The sequence below is a fragment of the Oreochromis aureus genome, linkage group 22 (assembly GCF_013358895.1).
Source record: "Oreochromis aureus strain Israel breed Guangdong linkage group 22, ZZ_aureus, whole genome shotgun sequence".
Lineage (NCBI taxonomy): Eukaryota > Metazoa > Chordata > Actinopteri > Cichliformes > Cichlidae > Oreochromis > Oreochromis aureus.
The window spans coordinates 15,714,614-15,731,679 of record NC_052962.1 but is presented as its reverse complement, the minus strand read 5'-3'; the positions used below and the strand labels follow the sequence as shown (position 1 = coordinate 15,731,679).

Sequence of the window (17,066 nt, the reverse complement as noted above, 5' to 3'; positions counted from 1 at the left end):
GATGAAAAGCTGCATTTTAGACCAACTGGAGATGATAAATAGAGGTCTGGTCCAAAGTACAGAGAAAAGGGGAAGAGTATTGAAAACACCCAATAAAAAGGAATATATCCAAAGAAAAGCACTAATGGGTTAGTATTGGTAACCTGCCTGGAGCTTGCTTGTAGAAATGTTCATATAAACAGTGTTTTTTATATTATTTAATTACATATTTCTTCTGTTCCTTTATTCCCTCACAGTAAGAGTACAGCATTGTGCTAAAGTCTTGAGCCACCCCTCATATTTTTTTTAATTTTGTAGGAAAATGCAAAATAGGTGCAGTGCAGTGAAACAAGTGCAAGCATAAACGATAATATAGTCTATATATACCAAAAATCAGTCATGCTGAAAAATGAAGCTGCTCCCAATGAAACTCTGCGTAGAGGATCAAAATGTGATAGTACTTTTCTGTGTTCATAATTTCATCAGTGTTGATAAGCTCTTCAACACTGCTGATTGAAATGCAGCCCAAACCCATGACAGAGCCTCCACCATGTTTTACAGATGGCTGTAGACACTTGCTGTTATACGCTTCTCCTGACCTCATCTGTACATATGAACTTTTTGAACCAAAATATCCAAAAAGTTGGATTCATCACTCCTGTTACCACTAATTTTCAGGCCAGTTCTTAATTTAATTTTGAATACCTTACCTGTTTCCCTTCATTAAAAATGGCTTCTTGACAGCCACCCTGTCACTGACACAATTTCTCATGAAGCTTCAGTGAACAGTAGCTGGATCAGCTGAAGAACCAGATGCATCTCTTGGGTCCTGTGTCAGGTCTTTGCTGGAATTTTTCCCTGTTCCTTAAGAAAATGACTTTCAAATACTGTTTATCGTTATTTTTATTTTTATTTTTATTTTTTGATCAGTCTTCTTTAATGACTTACTCCAGACAATATCGAGAAATGCTTTCAGTTTTAACCTAATATTTCTTTGGGAATCACTTTGTTGGTGCAATAATACTATTTTATGTCTGTCAACTGTGTTATGTTTTGCATTTTTTGTACATTCAGCTACAAAAATCGGGTAAAATTATGTGTTTTTGTGACAATCTGTGGGTAACAAAATGATGCACAGAAACCTTTTCATATATACACTGTGTAGACACCCAATATATACATACAAATTACAGCACCTAGAATCATAGTCTTGCTTTTCCTTTATTCTATACTTTTCCCTCTGTCCCCTTCTGTTTCCTAAACTTGTGAAATATGTATACATATTATCTGCATTTTATAATACACAGAGCAATGATCATGGAAAATGAGAGCATTATAGAGACTATGAAAAAGAGCAAGAAAGTGCAAATGACACAAAACAACAGAAAAGTCACAAGATAGAGTGTGAAACACACTAAAAACAGAAATGACTGAGACATATGACAAAAACAAAAGGGAAACAAAAGAGAGGAACACCGCTGAGGCCCCGTGGCTCATTTCGGTGAAAGATGGCTTCTGTTCTCAAAAGGGACATCAGCATGAATGCTCCCGTCCTTAGAGGAGACTTCACGCAGAACGTTCCTCAATTACTAGCCATTCCTGCTGATCCCAGTGGGGAAATGGAGGAACTCATGGCCTGGTACCCCTACACACAAATCCTGGCCTACTGGGAGCATGTGGTATTTCCATTAATAGAGTCTTGTATCAAACCGGTACCACTGCCTGCAGCAGCCTTTTACTGCTCGCATCTTTTCCCTCCCTCCTTACCTTGAAAGTAAACATTTTTTTTCATTTTGCTGATTTTTTTTTCAAACAGCGGCCTAATTCTTCTATTAACCGTCTCCTTTCATAATACAGATCTGTACACTTTCTTCCTGCTCTTTAATACCTGTTCTGTTCTGAGCATTTATTCAAACATGCACCTATTTGAGACTGGATGCTTGTGTGCATCCATCCAGTACTCCATATTGAGCTTTTGATCCACTCTACAGCAGCTGAGTGAGCAAACAGTGATATACAGCACAGTCAAAGCATCCCATTCTCTAAATTAGAAACCAGAAAACGAAAAGTTCTATAAGCAACCAATCAAAACCTCCCTAAAGTGCAATGCTTCGACTCAGTGACATCATTCAACCGGGGACAAGACAACACAGTCTACCTAATTGCTCCAGATCTCAGTTTCTTCCTCCTCTCAGTTGTTCTTTAGGGGGATATGTATTTTACTAAAGCAGCAGAAAAAAAGTTTTAATGATGCAGATCTGATAGTTTTGTCAGTGCTTGCTCAGTGTACGTAATCAATATCCCAAAGAGACACTGAGAGAGCTCTGGAAACCAAATTATGTTGCGGTGTTAGGCATCGAGCCAGTTGCTACTCACCACGCTGACTTTCACGGCATAGAGCAGGTCAAAGGGCAACGCGGCCACCAAGTCGATGATAAACCACGTGGTCAGGTAGTGGATGCATATCTGTCGTGCGTCAAAGACCACCTGGCCTGACTTGCTGACATAAGTGGTACGAAAATTGAAAACAATGTCTGGCAGTTGAAGAAGAAAGACACACACACAGGCTTGGTGGTTATTATAAAGACTCAGTTATTTACAAGTGACAATAAAACAGTTTTAAGACAGCAACCAACCTATGATGAACAATATCTCCACGGCAATGTCACTGACGGTTGTGCTGCGGGTCAGGTCGTCATCATTACCGATGAAGCACACGTTATAGGGCACCGTCACAGCAACGTAGAACGTGGCGAGCAGAATCAGCCAGTCCCATCCTGCTTTGAATGTGCTGTAGTGTAGTAAGATGAATTTGGACTTCTTGGCATCTGCTACCTTATACTCGGGCAGAGCAGGTAGGTCGCCAAACACATTCTGGACGGGACAAGATAAGGGAAAAAAGCCAGTTTATCCACCCAATTCCACCAACAGTCAAGCAAAAAAAGAAAACACGCCTTCTTTTAATTATAAAGATTTTACATATCAGGATATTATGATATGAAAAAAGTCAAAATTATTATCAAAATTATTTAAATACAGTCACAGATGAATAACAACATACTGCACATGTTATTATTTATCTAATAAAAATGAAGACAAAATGTAGACAGTGTGTGAAAACACCCCATGATTCAATAACTTGATGTAATCATTTTCTGTATGACTTTATCATTCCCTCACATCATGGTGGAGGAATTTTGGTCCACTCTTTTTGGCAGTGTTGCTTCAGGTCATGGAGGTTTGACAGCATTTATTAGTGCACAGCTCTCATAATGTTCCAGCTTTACATTTCAATCAGGTTGATGTACTGGGCCATTGTAGCACTTTGATAATTTTCTTTTTAGACATTCTTTTCAACATCCTGTCGCATGTCCCAATTTGGGCCAAACGTTAGCTGTTTGACAGCTGTTGTCCTCATTTATGACTCTGGAATATTTTGGTATACAGTGGAGTTCATGGTCTACAAAGTATCCAGCTCCTGTAGCTGGATTTCTAAATCTTTACCCCCCACCACCGTGCTGAAAGTTGGTATTAAGTGTTTGTCTTGATACGTTGAGTTTGGCTTTCACCAAGCGTGCTGTTGCGCATTATTGCCAAATATCTCTGCTTTGGTCTGATCTGTCCGAAGCACATTGTTTCTGCAGTGTTCAGTTTAGAAAGAAGAGGGTTTCTTCTGACAGCTCTTCCAAACACGCCGTCATTGTCTTATTCCTATTCTACTGTCTTTAACTTTAACATGTAGAGTTTGAGATGTAGCTCTCGGACTTTTTGCAATTACTCTGAACATTGCACAGTCTGACCTCGGGGTGGATTTGATGGGACATCATGCTGGCAATTGTCTTGAATATTTTCCACTTGTGAATCTATTTCACTGTAGAATGATGGACTTCAGATGGTTTAGAAATGGCCTCATAACCCTTCCCAGATTGATGGGCAGCAATTTCTCTAAGATCATTGCTGATGACTTTCCTTCTTGGCATTATGTAACACACACCTGAATTCTGCAGACCAACAAATTGCCAGGACTTCTGCTTTCATAGAGGTGCTCACACTTGCTAATATTCAGTTAATCAAGTGTATTAGATTAGCAGCACCTGGCTGCTACTGACCCTCTTCTGTCCTACTTTTTTCTTCATTTTTAACACACTGCTTTTGCATTTTGACTTGATTTTTTGTTAAATAAATAATCACATTATTAATACAGGAATGAAATTACTCAAACTATTCATATTGTTGTAAATTCACTGTTTGTGAGAGATAATTGCTCCTAGCCCTTGAGTGTGTCCATTGTGCTTCACTAACAGCAGTTATCTTCTTAATTCCCAAATTGCACAATCCGTCCCCATCCACTTTTTAATCACGCTGCATCCTGTCCCATTGTTTGAAGACGCTGACGATACCTTGTTGAGTTTAATCTTGCTCTTCTCTCTGCTGTGTAGGTGCCCAGAGATGTGGTAAAGTACGGTACTGCTCCGCAGACGAGCTGAGCTGAAAGGAGAGCCTGTTTTCACCCTGCCGCGCCGTCGCTCTGGAAATGCACACAGGGAAAAATGAGTACACACCGATCTACAATACTTTACCCCCCAAGGTTAACTGATGACTGAACCAGCCATTATGCTTGATGAAATACATAATATTCTATCTTGAATAGGAAAACATGAATATGCAGCAGTGGGAATAATTCATTTCTAAGCAAACTGTGTTATTTGATCAGAAATGCAAAGATAGTGAATGATATTTACAGTCATTTTGCCTTTGTTTGGTCAAAAAACATTTATCATGCTTTCATCCGCTGTACTGGACAAACCCGTTGACTGATAATGTCTTATTGTGTAAGTACCATCTCGAACAAAACAGTGCAATTTTCAGCTTTGATAAGTCGCCACTGGGGCAAAGAGGCAGTTCAGTAAGGTATATTTTCTGTGGTAAATTGCTACTGGTGTGGGACTGTGTGTAGCAGATAAAGTAGATAGTGCAGGATAGTGCAGGAGTGATGTGTTCAGACTGAGGAGTTGGGTAATGGGAGAAGGCACTTTATTGCTGCTGGGTTCTGGGCCTCATTCTCACCGCTGCGCACCCACAGGAAAGGACTAAGGCTAGATTGGCTTGAAAGGGGATAACAACGATAACAAAGCTGCAGAATAGAAGTGATAACTGCTTCTGAGTGTCCTTTGGAAAGTATATGAGTTCTCTGGTGTGTGTTGTGGGTGTGTGCGCGTGTGGACCACAGACAAGGCGAAAAGACGGGGCTCATCCATAACACGGTGCAGCCTTGGGGGACGCGACACGGCAGGAGCATAGAGGCAGAGACATGCTTATTTTTAGATCTAATGAATTTCCCTCCACTTTTAAAGCCACTCTTGTGTGGGTAGAGGGGGCACACAGGTAGGGAGGGGTGGATGTTGTGCATAAGTAGGGGAAGCCGTGGACAGATTGTAAAATCAGATGGAATAGATGAGAAACTCATGGAGGGATGCAGTTTTGAAAAAAGTACTCAAGGAAGCAAAAAGTCAAGTAGAGGTGAGAAGCGGTTTTGCCAAAGGTGAAAATGTTTGTCATAAAAGAAGAGAACAAAGAAAGGAATGACAGGAGAGTGAAAAGATACACAAGAGACTCGTCTTAAGAGCTTCAAAGTTTTTTGAAGACTCTTCACATCTCATTCAAGAGGCTTCTTCAGCTCTAAAAGCAAAAGGTGGAGAGTCCCACGTATTTAAACTCCAGTGAGCTGTCCCTCGGGAAGTGGTCGTTGACCAATGTGTGTCATCACATGAGCTAAGGTGTGAAAAAAGGTGTGGGTCATTAGCACCAGAGGTTTTGAGTGAAACCACTGTCAGACCTTGCCCCATCCTATCATCTAACCTAATGAGGTTACCTGACACATGATTTGTGTGGGGGGTAAGGTGCTTGTGAAGGGACCTGAAGACTGCATTGTACACTGGTGACACTTGGTGTAGTAAACCAGAAAGAAGAGTGACCTTTACCCTTTTGGTGCAGTTGTACAACTGAGTCTTGTCCTGTCGAGGTCGCTCTTCTATGTTGTGTCATGTCTTTATGTAGTGGCTGTTTGGGTTTTTGGTTAAAGCATAAAGTAGAGCAGGTCATATACTTAACGGAAGACCGGTGGTTCGATCCAGTCTGCATGCCAAATATCCTTTGGCAAAATAATAGATGGTCTAAGTTGCTCTCCAATGCATCCATGGGAGTGTGAATTAGTGTGACTGTTGGAGAGCAATTATGCATAGAAAAAAGTGCTTATATGAATGGGTGAATGAGGCAATTTGTATAAAGCAATTTGAGTGCTCAGGTTGAGTAGAAAAGCACTATGAAGGAACCAGTCTATTTACCATTTACCTTAGTTCACAGGAAGACACACGTGATTAATAGTAGGTCAAGACCACCTCCCGAGGGGACAACCCCAATAAGGGTTTAAATACCTCGGATTCTCCACCTTTTGGTTTTAGAACTGAAGAAGCTTCTTGGATGAGAGATGTTCAATTAACTTAAAGAAGTTCAGTTGCGTCTTTTATGTTCTTAAGACTATCATGACCTGGATGATGGGTCCAGCCACGGAGACTGTCAACATCATCCAAACAGAAAAAGCAAATCCTTGAAAAGCATCCCCTGCGTGCATGGAAGTATTTCCATGTTTTTCACATTTCCAACTGCTAATTTTGCAATACGTTCTTCTCACTTTGCAACTTTGGTGCTAAACAAACCACATTTAGTTACAGACGTCATCACTTAATCAGTGCACTGCCTCCGTATCTTACCTGAGAACAAAATATTTGAGACACAAACCATTTTAAGGAAGCCCATCAGACTCAAACCCATTATACTGTGCTGTTTGTCTGTGTCAGAGGCATGCAGCATCAGCCTCTTTCCTTTTCTATGAAAAGCATTTCATTATATGGGCAAAATAACTTTGCTTTCTGCTTCCAGTTTCGCCTTATTTACAGAGTAATTAAGCAAATCCAGAAGAGGAAGGCCTGAGATGAGAAACGTGAGTTTGCTTACTTCACAAGCACATATATTCACACACATTGACTCTGGCTTTAGCTTAGCTTCTTTTTGTATTGATGAAAATTACAAAAGCTGGAAACATTGATTGAAGTTCATTTTTAAATTCCCTATCAGACAGAACTAGCTAATCCCGACCAAAGCACCTGATCAAAGACTGGTTTCAGAATGAAAAAACAAAAACAAAAACCGATCTATTGTCTTGAATCATAAGTAAAGGCTTTATAAATAATTTATTTATAGACAGGGACTGATACAGTGGTTAGCACTGTTGCCTCACAGCAAGGTCTTGTATTTGAATACACTGCACATCTGGGGCCTTTTTAGGGTTTATGTCTTCTTCCCTATGCTTGTGTGTGTTCTCTGTGGTAAACTCACAATTATAATTTGACCGCTGGGATAGGCTCCAGCTCCCTGACACTGAATTGAATGGATGGATGGATGTTATATTAACTCTTGGTCTTTAGTTTGCACTACAACCTTTTGCCCCACAAACCTAACTTGTACAGTATGCAGTAAAGAAAGATGAATAACAGTATAAGGGGACCTTACTACTTTCAGTTGTAGAGATCAAACACACTCAGCTTCAACGCATATTTTATGCAACAGCTTAAGGAGATTGTCTTTGTCTACATCATCAAACACCAGTTTAACTATTGAATCTGATGGATAAGCTGTGGCTGCTTACATTATAAAAATCCACATGCAAAATGAAGATTAAATATTTGAGGGTTCTGGTCCCCTCTCTTTAGAGGGCATAACTTCCTGTACATAAATGCACATACAGACCGTCCCTCTTGTCTTCTTGGATGGCTTTGACTTTAGTGTCGGTGATGTCCTTAAATGAAGCCAGAAAGAGCACCACGTCGCCTTTTTCGTTCTTAATTGGCACAATGTCCAGCAGGCACCAGAACAACACAGCTGAAAGGGGAAAACACACACACACACACACACACACACACACACACACACACACACACACACACACACACACACACACACACACACACACACACACACACACACATTAACACTATTAGACACAAAATCTCTGGATTTTGAAAAGATTTACAGTTTGTGCGTATACCGGTGTGTTCATGCAAAAGCAACAGTTCCAAAGATTTAGACTTATTAGTGAGCCTGTCTACAGCTGGATGCCCCTCGGGGGAAGCAGAGACTTTAAATAGATCAAGCCACTGTTCTCCAGGCACAGCAAGAGATGAACCCATCTCTGAGGTCCCATCTCCTGCTAAATAGATTCCTTGTCAAAGAGACTACAGGTCAGTATTGTGGGCAGTGTTTCTGATAAGAATGAGTGTGCTCGTTGTGGTTATTGTGCACTTGTTAAACGATTGATTTACCAAAGGAAAGTGTCATAGGAGACAGATTTGTGCATCCAGAAAATACAAGTAGACCACAGTGTATCATTTTGTATGTACTGTACATGAGCCAAAAAGTTAACAAAACGCATACTGTGGAATTATCTCCAGCCTGCCTCAACTTTGTGGAACATTTCCTTTTAGTTCATTGTTTTGGTTTCACAGATCAAAACTTTGGGACTGTTTTTACAGCTCTCATTAAAAGCCACTGTACGCTGCCTGCCGAGCACCGAACAGCAAACAATTAGGAGCATGCTAGTGAGCACAGTGGAGCGTTCAGTAGCTAAGGGACAGATGTTTTTCACAGAATTTTGATGAGACTACAGCAGAGTGAGAAGAAGAGCAAATATTGGGCTTGGATGGACAGAAAATTTGAAATGAAAGTAAATCGTGTTTCGTGTCCTCTGGATCTGCATATGTGCAGCTGTCTGCTTATGAGTTTACTCCATCAGCTTAAAAAGTGATCAAGTCAGGGCTGTATCTAAAAGCGAGTTTGTGTTCCTTAAGGACCGTCTGGAAGTCTTCTTTATGTTAATTATTTAATCACATCAAATTATACCTAATCCACATCAAGCTGGGGGATGGTGCATGGCTGGCAGTAAATAATAAGGACAATATTTGATAACATTCATTTACATTTTTTATAGCTAGGTAGGTAGGTGAACATTTTAGTTCTTTAAAAGGATTCATCTTTTTTTAGCACACAATGTCACTGTGACAGTAAGATCCTTGCTCTACCTTTACCTCTTTTCTGCTCAGTAATTAGAAATGAGTTGTTGATCAAGAGGGATTTCCCATGGAGTTCCCTCCCATCTCTCCCACTCACTAAATCCCTCTCGCCTTGTGATAACTAAATCACAGTATTTTTCGTCTCCGCATGTGTGCGTGCGAATATCTGTCTGCCTGCAAGACAAGGCAGCACTATCAAGTACACAGTGAGAGAAAGAGCCTTCCTGATTGCGATCATGCAGCGTTGGCTTTTCTCAGGCAGACAGACGGAGGACAAACTGAGTCAATCAGCCGCGTTTACTTTCGGGACGCTGCTGTGACAGACGAAAACGAGAGGGATGAGGCAACACAAAAAGGCTGAGGCAGGGGAGGAAGCAGCAAGATAAGGAACAGAGACATATAGAAAAAGCGGTGCCAAAAGAACAATGTGGAGACGGTAATAAGAGCGGGACTGAAACAAATGGCATTGCCATGAGAGAAGGAGAGAGAGATGAAATGTAACAAAAGGGCTGAGTGAAAAGAAAAGGAGATGGTGGCGAAGACAACAAAGCGAGAGAAAGATGCGGGTAGAAAATCACATCTGTGATTCTATTAGCAAAGCTTGCACAACCTGCTAGATTTGCTTTAAAAGCCAATCAAAAATAAAAACATGCAAACATGCTAAAAAAAATCTGACATGTGCACGAATCACCATTCCTGTTTTACTCGTTTTGAGAGAGCATGCAGCATGGCAAATCATCTTCACAGCTGCTGTCAAAACAGCGTAATCACAAACAGCTTTTGATCAGTTCACACAATAGTGTTTGCAGATCTCTCAATTTCTAACACATATTTGGTCCTCTGCAATATTAGACAGGTTTGTGTTTTTTGAACATCCTCTATTAGGCATAAACTAAAGAGCAGTAAATATGTTGCATGTGCATGCAAACGTACATTATAAACAGCAGTGGGAAAAAAAAGCAGGTAGTAAGGCAGTCACACCTGAGTTCTACTTATTGCCAAACACACAGGTACAGGAACATTAATTACCCCATGGCTAGACACTAATTGGACTTTTATATTAGTAACCCATCTACACGGGAAGCCTTTAGAATCTAGTCTGTGGTTGATGCTGCTGTGAGCCTATTTGATTTTGATGTGAATTTGATGAAAGTTGTGAGTTTTGTGTCGATATCCTTTTGGGCCCCTGCAGCTGTCCAGGTTTTTAAGATTTCTGTGACTGGTCGAGCATCACTGGTGAATATTTCACTTGTATCCTAAGTGGAAGCTAGCCATTGGTGAAACACCAGTGGCATGTGCTTCATTAACTTTAGGTTTAACTCCCTGATAAAGGTTTGTATGCACTGGAGTAAACATGACCATACCATGAGAATGAAAACATATTTGAAAGGAAATTGAATTGGACTTCTTTGATTGTTTATCCCTCCCAAAGAGCACCTCAAACAGAAACAAATGCAATCCAGGAAGCATTCTTCTCAAAAAATGCTGTTTTTCTTTAAGCACAGGAAACTGTATTTTTGGTCTTTGTAATGAGTCCAAGTAGAAAAAAAAAAGCTCTTTTTGGTTAATTAAAATCTTTTTTCAAACCTTGTTTTAGTCTTTAGTTTAGTTTTAACCAACTACAATAACCTCCTGGGCAGGACTCGAGATGTGACAGAACATGTGGGTAGAACAACATCAGTCAAAGGAGAAGTTGGACTTCTACTGCCTTTTACTATTCTGGAGATGAAGAAATTTGTGTGGTAAAACCAAGATGGGAACTAATGGATTTAGCATCCAATAATTTGGTTAGTTTAGAATAATTTGCTGTCTTTCCTCTCACACCCAACCAGTGTTGGTGGAGCCTGCATGAGTCTGGTTCTGCTGGCGGTTTCTTCCTGTTAAAAATGAGTTTTTCCTTCCCACTGCCACCAAGTGCTTGCTCACAGGGGCTTATCATTTCTTTCTACTATTGTTAGGGTCTTTATCTTTCAATATAAAGTGTCTCGAGGAGTTGTCCTGAATTGGCGCTATAAAAAAATTGAACTGAATTGAATTGAAAGTAATATGATGGTCCTCTCACTGTAATCTCATCTACAGTATAGACTGGCTGAGCCCAGCGCTGTGTTAATTGATGGCAGCTTTAGAGACATTGAACCAACACTGTTTGTTTGAATCAATGTTTAGAAACAACAGCTCGTAAAGTGACAAGCTCATTTGATCAATTTAAAAACATCAACAGCTGCTGGAACTTGCAGTTCTAGCAGCTGTTGCAGGCTCCGTCTCAGTGCCAACAGAAAATAATGTCGAGGCAGGTTCATTGCTCACCACTGATCTGTTTGGACAAAACAAAAGAGAAATCTCCACAAACGAAAGTGAAAAATAAAGCAATCCAGTCAGATTATCAAGGAAGAGACTTTGCCCAGTTGCACAAGAACCGATTTCTTTTTTTTCCACAGACTTTAAAGATTTATCAAATGTGTCATGTTGAAGGCTCAGTTGGAAACTCACGAATGAGCTCTAATGTGAAGTGAAAGAAAGCCACTAAACTGATCAAATGAATAACTTTCCTCCTGGATTGTGACAGAGGAACTGCTGAGGTATTCACTACCAAATACAACATTTGGCTGGCTGGGTGGAAACATGTTTTTCTAATTATTTTGTAGATTCACAACTGGATCTGTTTAAAAAACAAAAACAAATAAGAAATAACAGAAACTCTTAAATGCAGGGGTACTTAGCACCATCTCAGCTTGTATCACAGCAAGTGTGTATCTGCTGGTGCCCTGATGATCTCATTATTTTGACTCCATTTTGTTCATTGGCCGGCTGGCTAATCAGCGAATCACACACCAAACCATACTGCACCACAGCTAGTTTCTGGTCTCAGTTTAATTGAAGGAGACGGGGTTAAAGAGTCACTAGCAGACAGCTATTAAAGTTTAATATGTCTCAGCGTTAAATAATAACTGTAGGACATTCCCGACTGGTGGCTTTGTTTAATCACCATTTAATGAGAATGGCTCAATAAAAGAAGTAATACATCCATGCCTTCTGCCATTGCTTCATCTATCGACTGGTCCATCTACGCCAGTTTAAATTGACCTTCTTCAGAAATAGCCACACACAACTGCCATCCATTCGTGGAAATCTGAAAGACAAAGTACCCCATGGTGCAGTCTCTAATAGCTTTCTGAGCCTGTCTACCATCCATGATTCCACAACCTAATTGGCAAAATAAATAAAGGCTCAGACTCTGCACTGCACTGTGAAGCAACTCGGCATGAGCTGAAAACAAATGATAAATGAAGGGAGCCAACAATAATTGAGCACGCAACTCAAATACTAAGCTAGAAAAGTGACATTTGACTGCATACCTGTCTTTTTGTAGAACATGATCTCGTCCTTAAACTCTTTGCGCTCCTCCAAAGCCTCGTCAATGCTGAGGATGATGCTTTCGCTTGTCTCAGGACCATACAGGAACTTACAGGCGCAGCTCTTCTGCATGACCTCTGCCCGAGAGAAGCCTGTGAGCTCACAGAAGCCATCGGAGCAGTAGACAATGGGAAACCCCTTCGACACCTGAGCATTGGCCAGGATGAAGTTGCTGTCTGCAAGAGAAAGAAAAGATCGCATTATTGTCATGGTTATGGTAGAATTTTGTTTTTTCTGTTTACCCAGACTTAGAAGAAATAATGAATGCCTGTTAAAAAGGAAAAATAAATGGAGAGCTTAGGATAGCTTAGTTCAATTCATAGCTCATTTCCAAAGAAAAGGAGTACACTGTTACATTTGGCCAGTGACTGAAAGTAGATATAAAACAGAACTCTAAGAGAAAATTTCATTTTAACTCTTCTTTATTTTGCTGCTTCAAGAGGCCCTTCAGGTCCCAGAACCAATCTCCTAGCAACCAAAAAATACACCATCTAAATTCACCATTGTTACTAACATTTCTTCTTTTTCTCCTCTTTACTTTGGTGCTTGGGTAGTAGTGTACAATTGGTTTTTAGAGCATTTTCACAGAAAACAGTAGTCCTGTATGTCTGAAAAAAAAGCTTGATGAACCAAAGCACTAAGGAAACTAAGAGACAGCCTTTATTGCTGAAAAATGAGGCCAATGCAAAAGTGTCTCTAATGGCCACTTGAAGCTCATTCCAAAGGCGAGTCTGTCCCAATAGACTCCTATGACGAATTCAGCAGTATTAAAAGCATGTTTACAGGCTGGTACAAAAAGCAGTTTTGGCCTTTATTCTTTCCCCTTTTTTAACAACAGAAATATTTAGTTAACTTTTTTTTAAAAATAGCTCATCCATTTGGTTAAAGCCTATAATTAGGGGTGTGGCTGCATTGACTGCTTTGGGTCCTGACAATTAATTTATATCTAATTCTGATTGTACCTTTGGGGGCTGAAGCATTTTAACGTAATTATCTGAAAAATGACTGACAAAGAAATTTGTGTTTCAGTTTTTTTGTTAGTGAAATTCTGCTATTTGATGAGTCTGTTACTTTGCACTGTTTAGCAGATATCTATGTACACTAGTATAGCTTATGGGTGCAGCTTACTAGCCATGGTTGATAGCTCATTTCATGCTCTATTGTCTCTAAAAAATGCATCTAATAATCACTGCTATGTGGACAAAAGTACTTGGCCTCCTACACATTACGGCTACAGGAATTGTTTGGCCATCGAAACTCATGCCATGAAGCTTCCAGTGCACAGTCGCTGTGCTGATGTTAATGGTTTGGATCTCTGCAGTTACTTAGCGTTGCAGACCTTTATGCACTATGCACCTCAGAACTCAGTGACTCCACACTGTAAGTTTATGTGGTCTTTTACTTTGTGGCAGAGTTGCTGGTTCTTAAAAACAACACAGCTTACAGTTGACATGGAATAAATTTGACAAATAATGACATTTCACAAACAAAGTGTCAACACTGGCATCCTATTACAGTATCATACTCAAATTCAGTGAGCTCTTTAGAATGAATGCTTGTAAAGGCCGATTGCACCTGATTTGAAAAATTAAGAGGTGTGGTTCCCTACTTTTGTCCATATACTGTAACCTCTGGTTTTCCAAAGCTAACATGGAAATGGTCAAGAAAATAACATCAAGGATCTCAGAATGTGCAGCCCAGAAGCCAGTGGATGACATCATGGTGGGTATGGCTATCTTTTTTATACAGTCTGTGTACAAACCCCAAATTTGCTAACAGATGCCAGCATGCTTCAGAAAGCCAGAAGAAAAACCGCAAACGGGTGTCAATTTTTCCTTCACCGGCCCACATGCCTAATATGAGACATCTTTCATATTGCACACTGCCATCTCATCCATATTGAAATGAGAAACTAGCTATCATGATTTCTTTTTTTCTGGAAAGCTGAACATTATGAACAGAAATTTGGCCTGCTCATCTGTGGAAACTGTACTGCCAGCACTGGGACACCAAAATGCTTTTATCACCACCAACTTCTGAAACTTCAAACAGTATAAATGGAATCGTTTTCAACTGGTCAAGGAGTGCCACTCTAGCTGTTTCAATGACTTGCTCTCACTTAGCCACTGCAGTGATATTTCAACACAGAAATATAAATTCTGATGGGGTCTTTTGTTTTGTTTTTTTAGCTTAGACACATAAAGGCCTATGTGGGCAAAATAAAGGTTATTTAACTAAATAAATGAGTGATTTCTGTGTTCAAAGAGCCGGAGAAATATGCCATAATGCCAGGTTTCTTATCTATAAAACTCTTAGTGAGAGTCGTGTTAAAGATAGGCCATGGGCTCAGGAGAAATTATGGTAAAGAGTGAGAGAAAAATCTGGAGAAGGGGATCAGTAAGGGAGACGTGACGTGATGACAGTGAAAAAAAGAATCACTGTGCTGAAGTCTATCACAATTAATTAGCCCATTTGTGTCTAACTCTAAATACCCAGTTGAAGTGGACCAGCTGTTTCTACCTGAATCCATCTATTAAGGCACACAAACATACACCCATGTGTGCAAACAAACACCCACAGTGGCAGGATTGTGCAGAATGATGCTGAGCTGTGCTGACAGACAGCTACTGTTTACAGTACAATGCCCATTATACACGACAGTTGACTATGCTGCTCTGACAGTTTCTATAGTGCGTGCGTGTCTATAGGTCTATGTATTTGCGTGTCCACTACTGTAATTTGATAAGCAGTCAAACCAGCAAATCCTAGCCCATGAATTACACGATAAAGTAAGAATACAGATACACGCATGGCTTCATTTGGTATTGAGAAATTATACAGAACCCAGACAAATTTGAGACATTTGTATAATCAGAGCAAATAAATGAGCTGCAAGCACTTTACTCGATACACCGAACACAAACCCACAAAGTGACACGAGCTTGTTTATAATCACTGGTTTAGACATCCTGCAAAGTAACTTGTTCAGCTACGTTTCACTGCAAAAATCAATTTTCTGCATCGGTAAATCTTTTTTTTTCTTCATCCCAGGTAATTAATAGGTTTATGTTTTATGTCAGGGTTTGTTGAAGGCAGACACCTTAGATCTGAACTGGGAATTCAACTAAAGGGAACAAAAATCTTGTATGTGACACAAGAGGAACGAGCAGCTTGTTCCTTTTCTCTAATCCCATCAAGAAATCAATAATTGCTTCAGCCTCTGACAGTGCTCACTATAAAAAAATATAAATGTCATTATACCCTATGCTCTTAGGTTATTTAATAACAGAAACACACTTGCTTTTAAAGTTTTAGTATTATTTCCATCATCACTATTACTTATTGCTTAATATTGGCTAAGATGTGGGAACACAGAACAGTAACAGCAACCGTTTTAGACACACTAGCCACACCTAGCTACACCTTATTAGTACTAGGTTTTACCCTCTTTTGCCTGCAGATCTGCTTGAATTCCTGGAACCATGTAGTCAACAAAGTTCTGGAAACATTCCTCAGAGATATTGGTCCATACTGATATGATGGCATCACACAGTTGCTGCAGATTTGTCAGCTGAACATCTATGATGTGACTCCCATGTTCCCCCACATCCCAAAGATGCTCTACTGGATTGAGTGAAAGAAAGAAAGAAACTGGTCTGAAAGTATCTGAGCTTTGTGACATGGTGCGTAATCCTGCTGAAAGCAGCCATGAGAAGATGTGTACACTGTAATCATGAAGGGATGGACATGTTCAGTAACAATTCTCAAGGCTGTGGCATTGAAATTATGCCAAGAGTTCCAAAGTGTGCCAAAAATATATATCCCCACACCAATACACCACCAGCAACAGCTGGTTTAAGATGGATGAATCTATGGTTTAATGGTGTTTATGCCAAGTTCTGATCCTACCCTCCAAATGTCACAGCAGAAATAAGACCAGACAACATTTTCCAATCTTCTATTGCCCAATTTTAGTGAGCCCATACAAATTGCAGATTCAGTTTCCTATTTAAACTAGAAATTTTCTCTTTCTCAAACCTCTGCACATACTCTGTAAATCCTAGAGACAGCTCTGTGGGAAAATCCCCGCAGATCAGCAGTTTGTGAAATACTGGTATCGAATGTGCTACCATGCACAATCCCATGTTGAAAGTTGCATAAATCACCTTTCTTCCTCATTCTGATTCTTGGTTTGAACCCCAGCAGGTTATCTTCACCATGCCTAAATACACTGAGTTGCTGCTGTGTGATTGGCTGATTAGATATGTGAACTTACAAAGCAGTTGAATAGATGTACCTAATGAAGTAGCTGGTGAGTGTAGTTTTGGTGGCAATCTGAACTGTAATAACCCATAAATAACCAATAAAAAACAAAATAGTCTTTAGCCTTTCCAAGCCCACAAGTCTGCTTCGGTCTGTTTGATGTGAATTTTGTTACATCTGTGGATTTGGACCAACTACACATGCACCCTGGGTGGTGGACATCAAGCAGAGTTCAAAGAATAACAACAATGACTACATGACCATCGTGTCTCTAGTCGTCTGTGT

General features: G+C 40.0%; 1 protein-coding gene across 1 annotated transcript in view; it reads right to left on the bottom strand.

Annotated features, from left to right (window-relative positions):
• kcnh8 (potassium voltage-gated channel, subfamily H (eag-related), member 8) overlaps positions 1-17,066 on the bottom strand; it is a 57,401-nt gene that overhangs the window by 27,303 nt on the left and 13,032 nt on the right. Inside the window, exons 2-6 of the mRNA XM_031756093.2 lie at positions 12,461-12,694; positions 7,786-7,917; positions 4,380-4,507; positions 2,616-2,853; positions 2,356-2,513 (exon numbers count right to left, since the gene is read on the bottom strand). Coding sequence (XP_031611953.2) covers positions 2,356-2,513; positions 2,616-2,853; positions 4,380-4,507; positions 7,786-7,917; positions 12,461-12,694 — 890 coding nt within the window. The remainder of the gene's footprint in view (positions 1-2,355; positions 2,514-2,615; positions 2,854-4,379; positions 4,508-7,785; positions 7,918-12,460; positions 12,695-17,066) is intronic.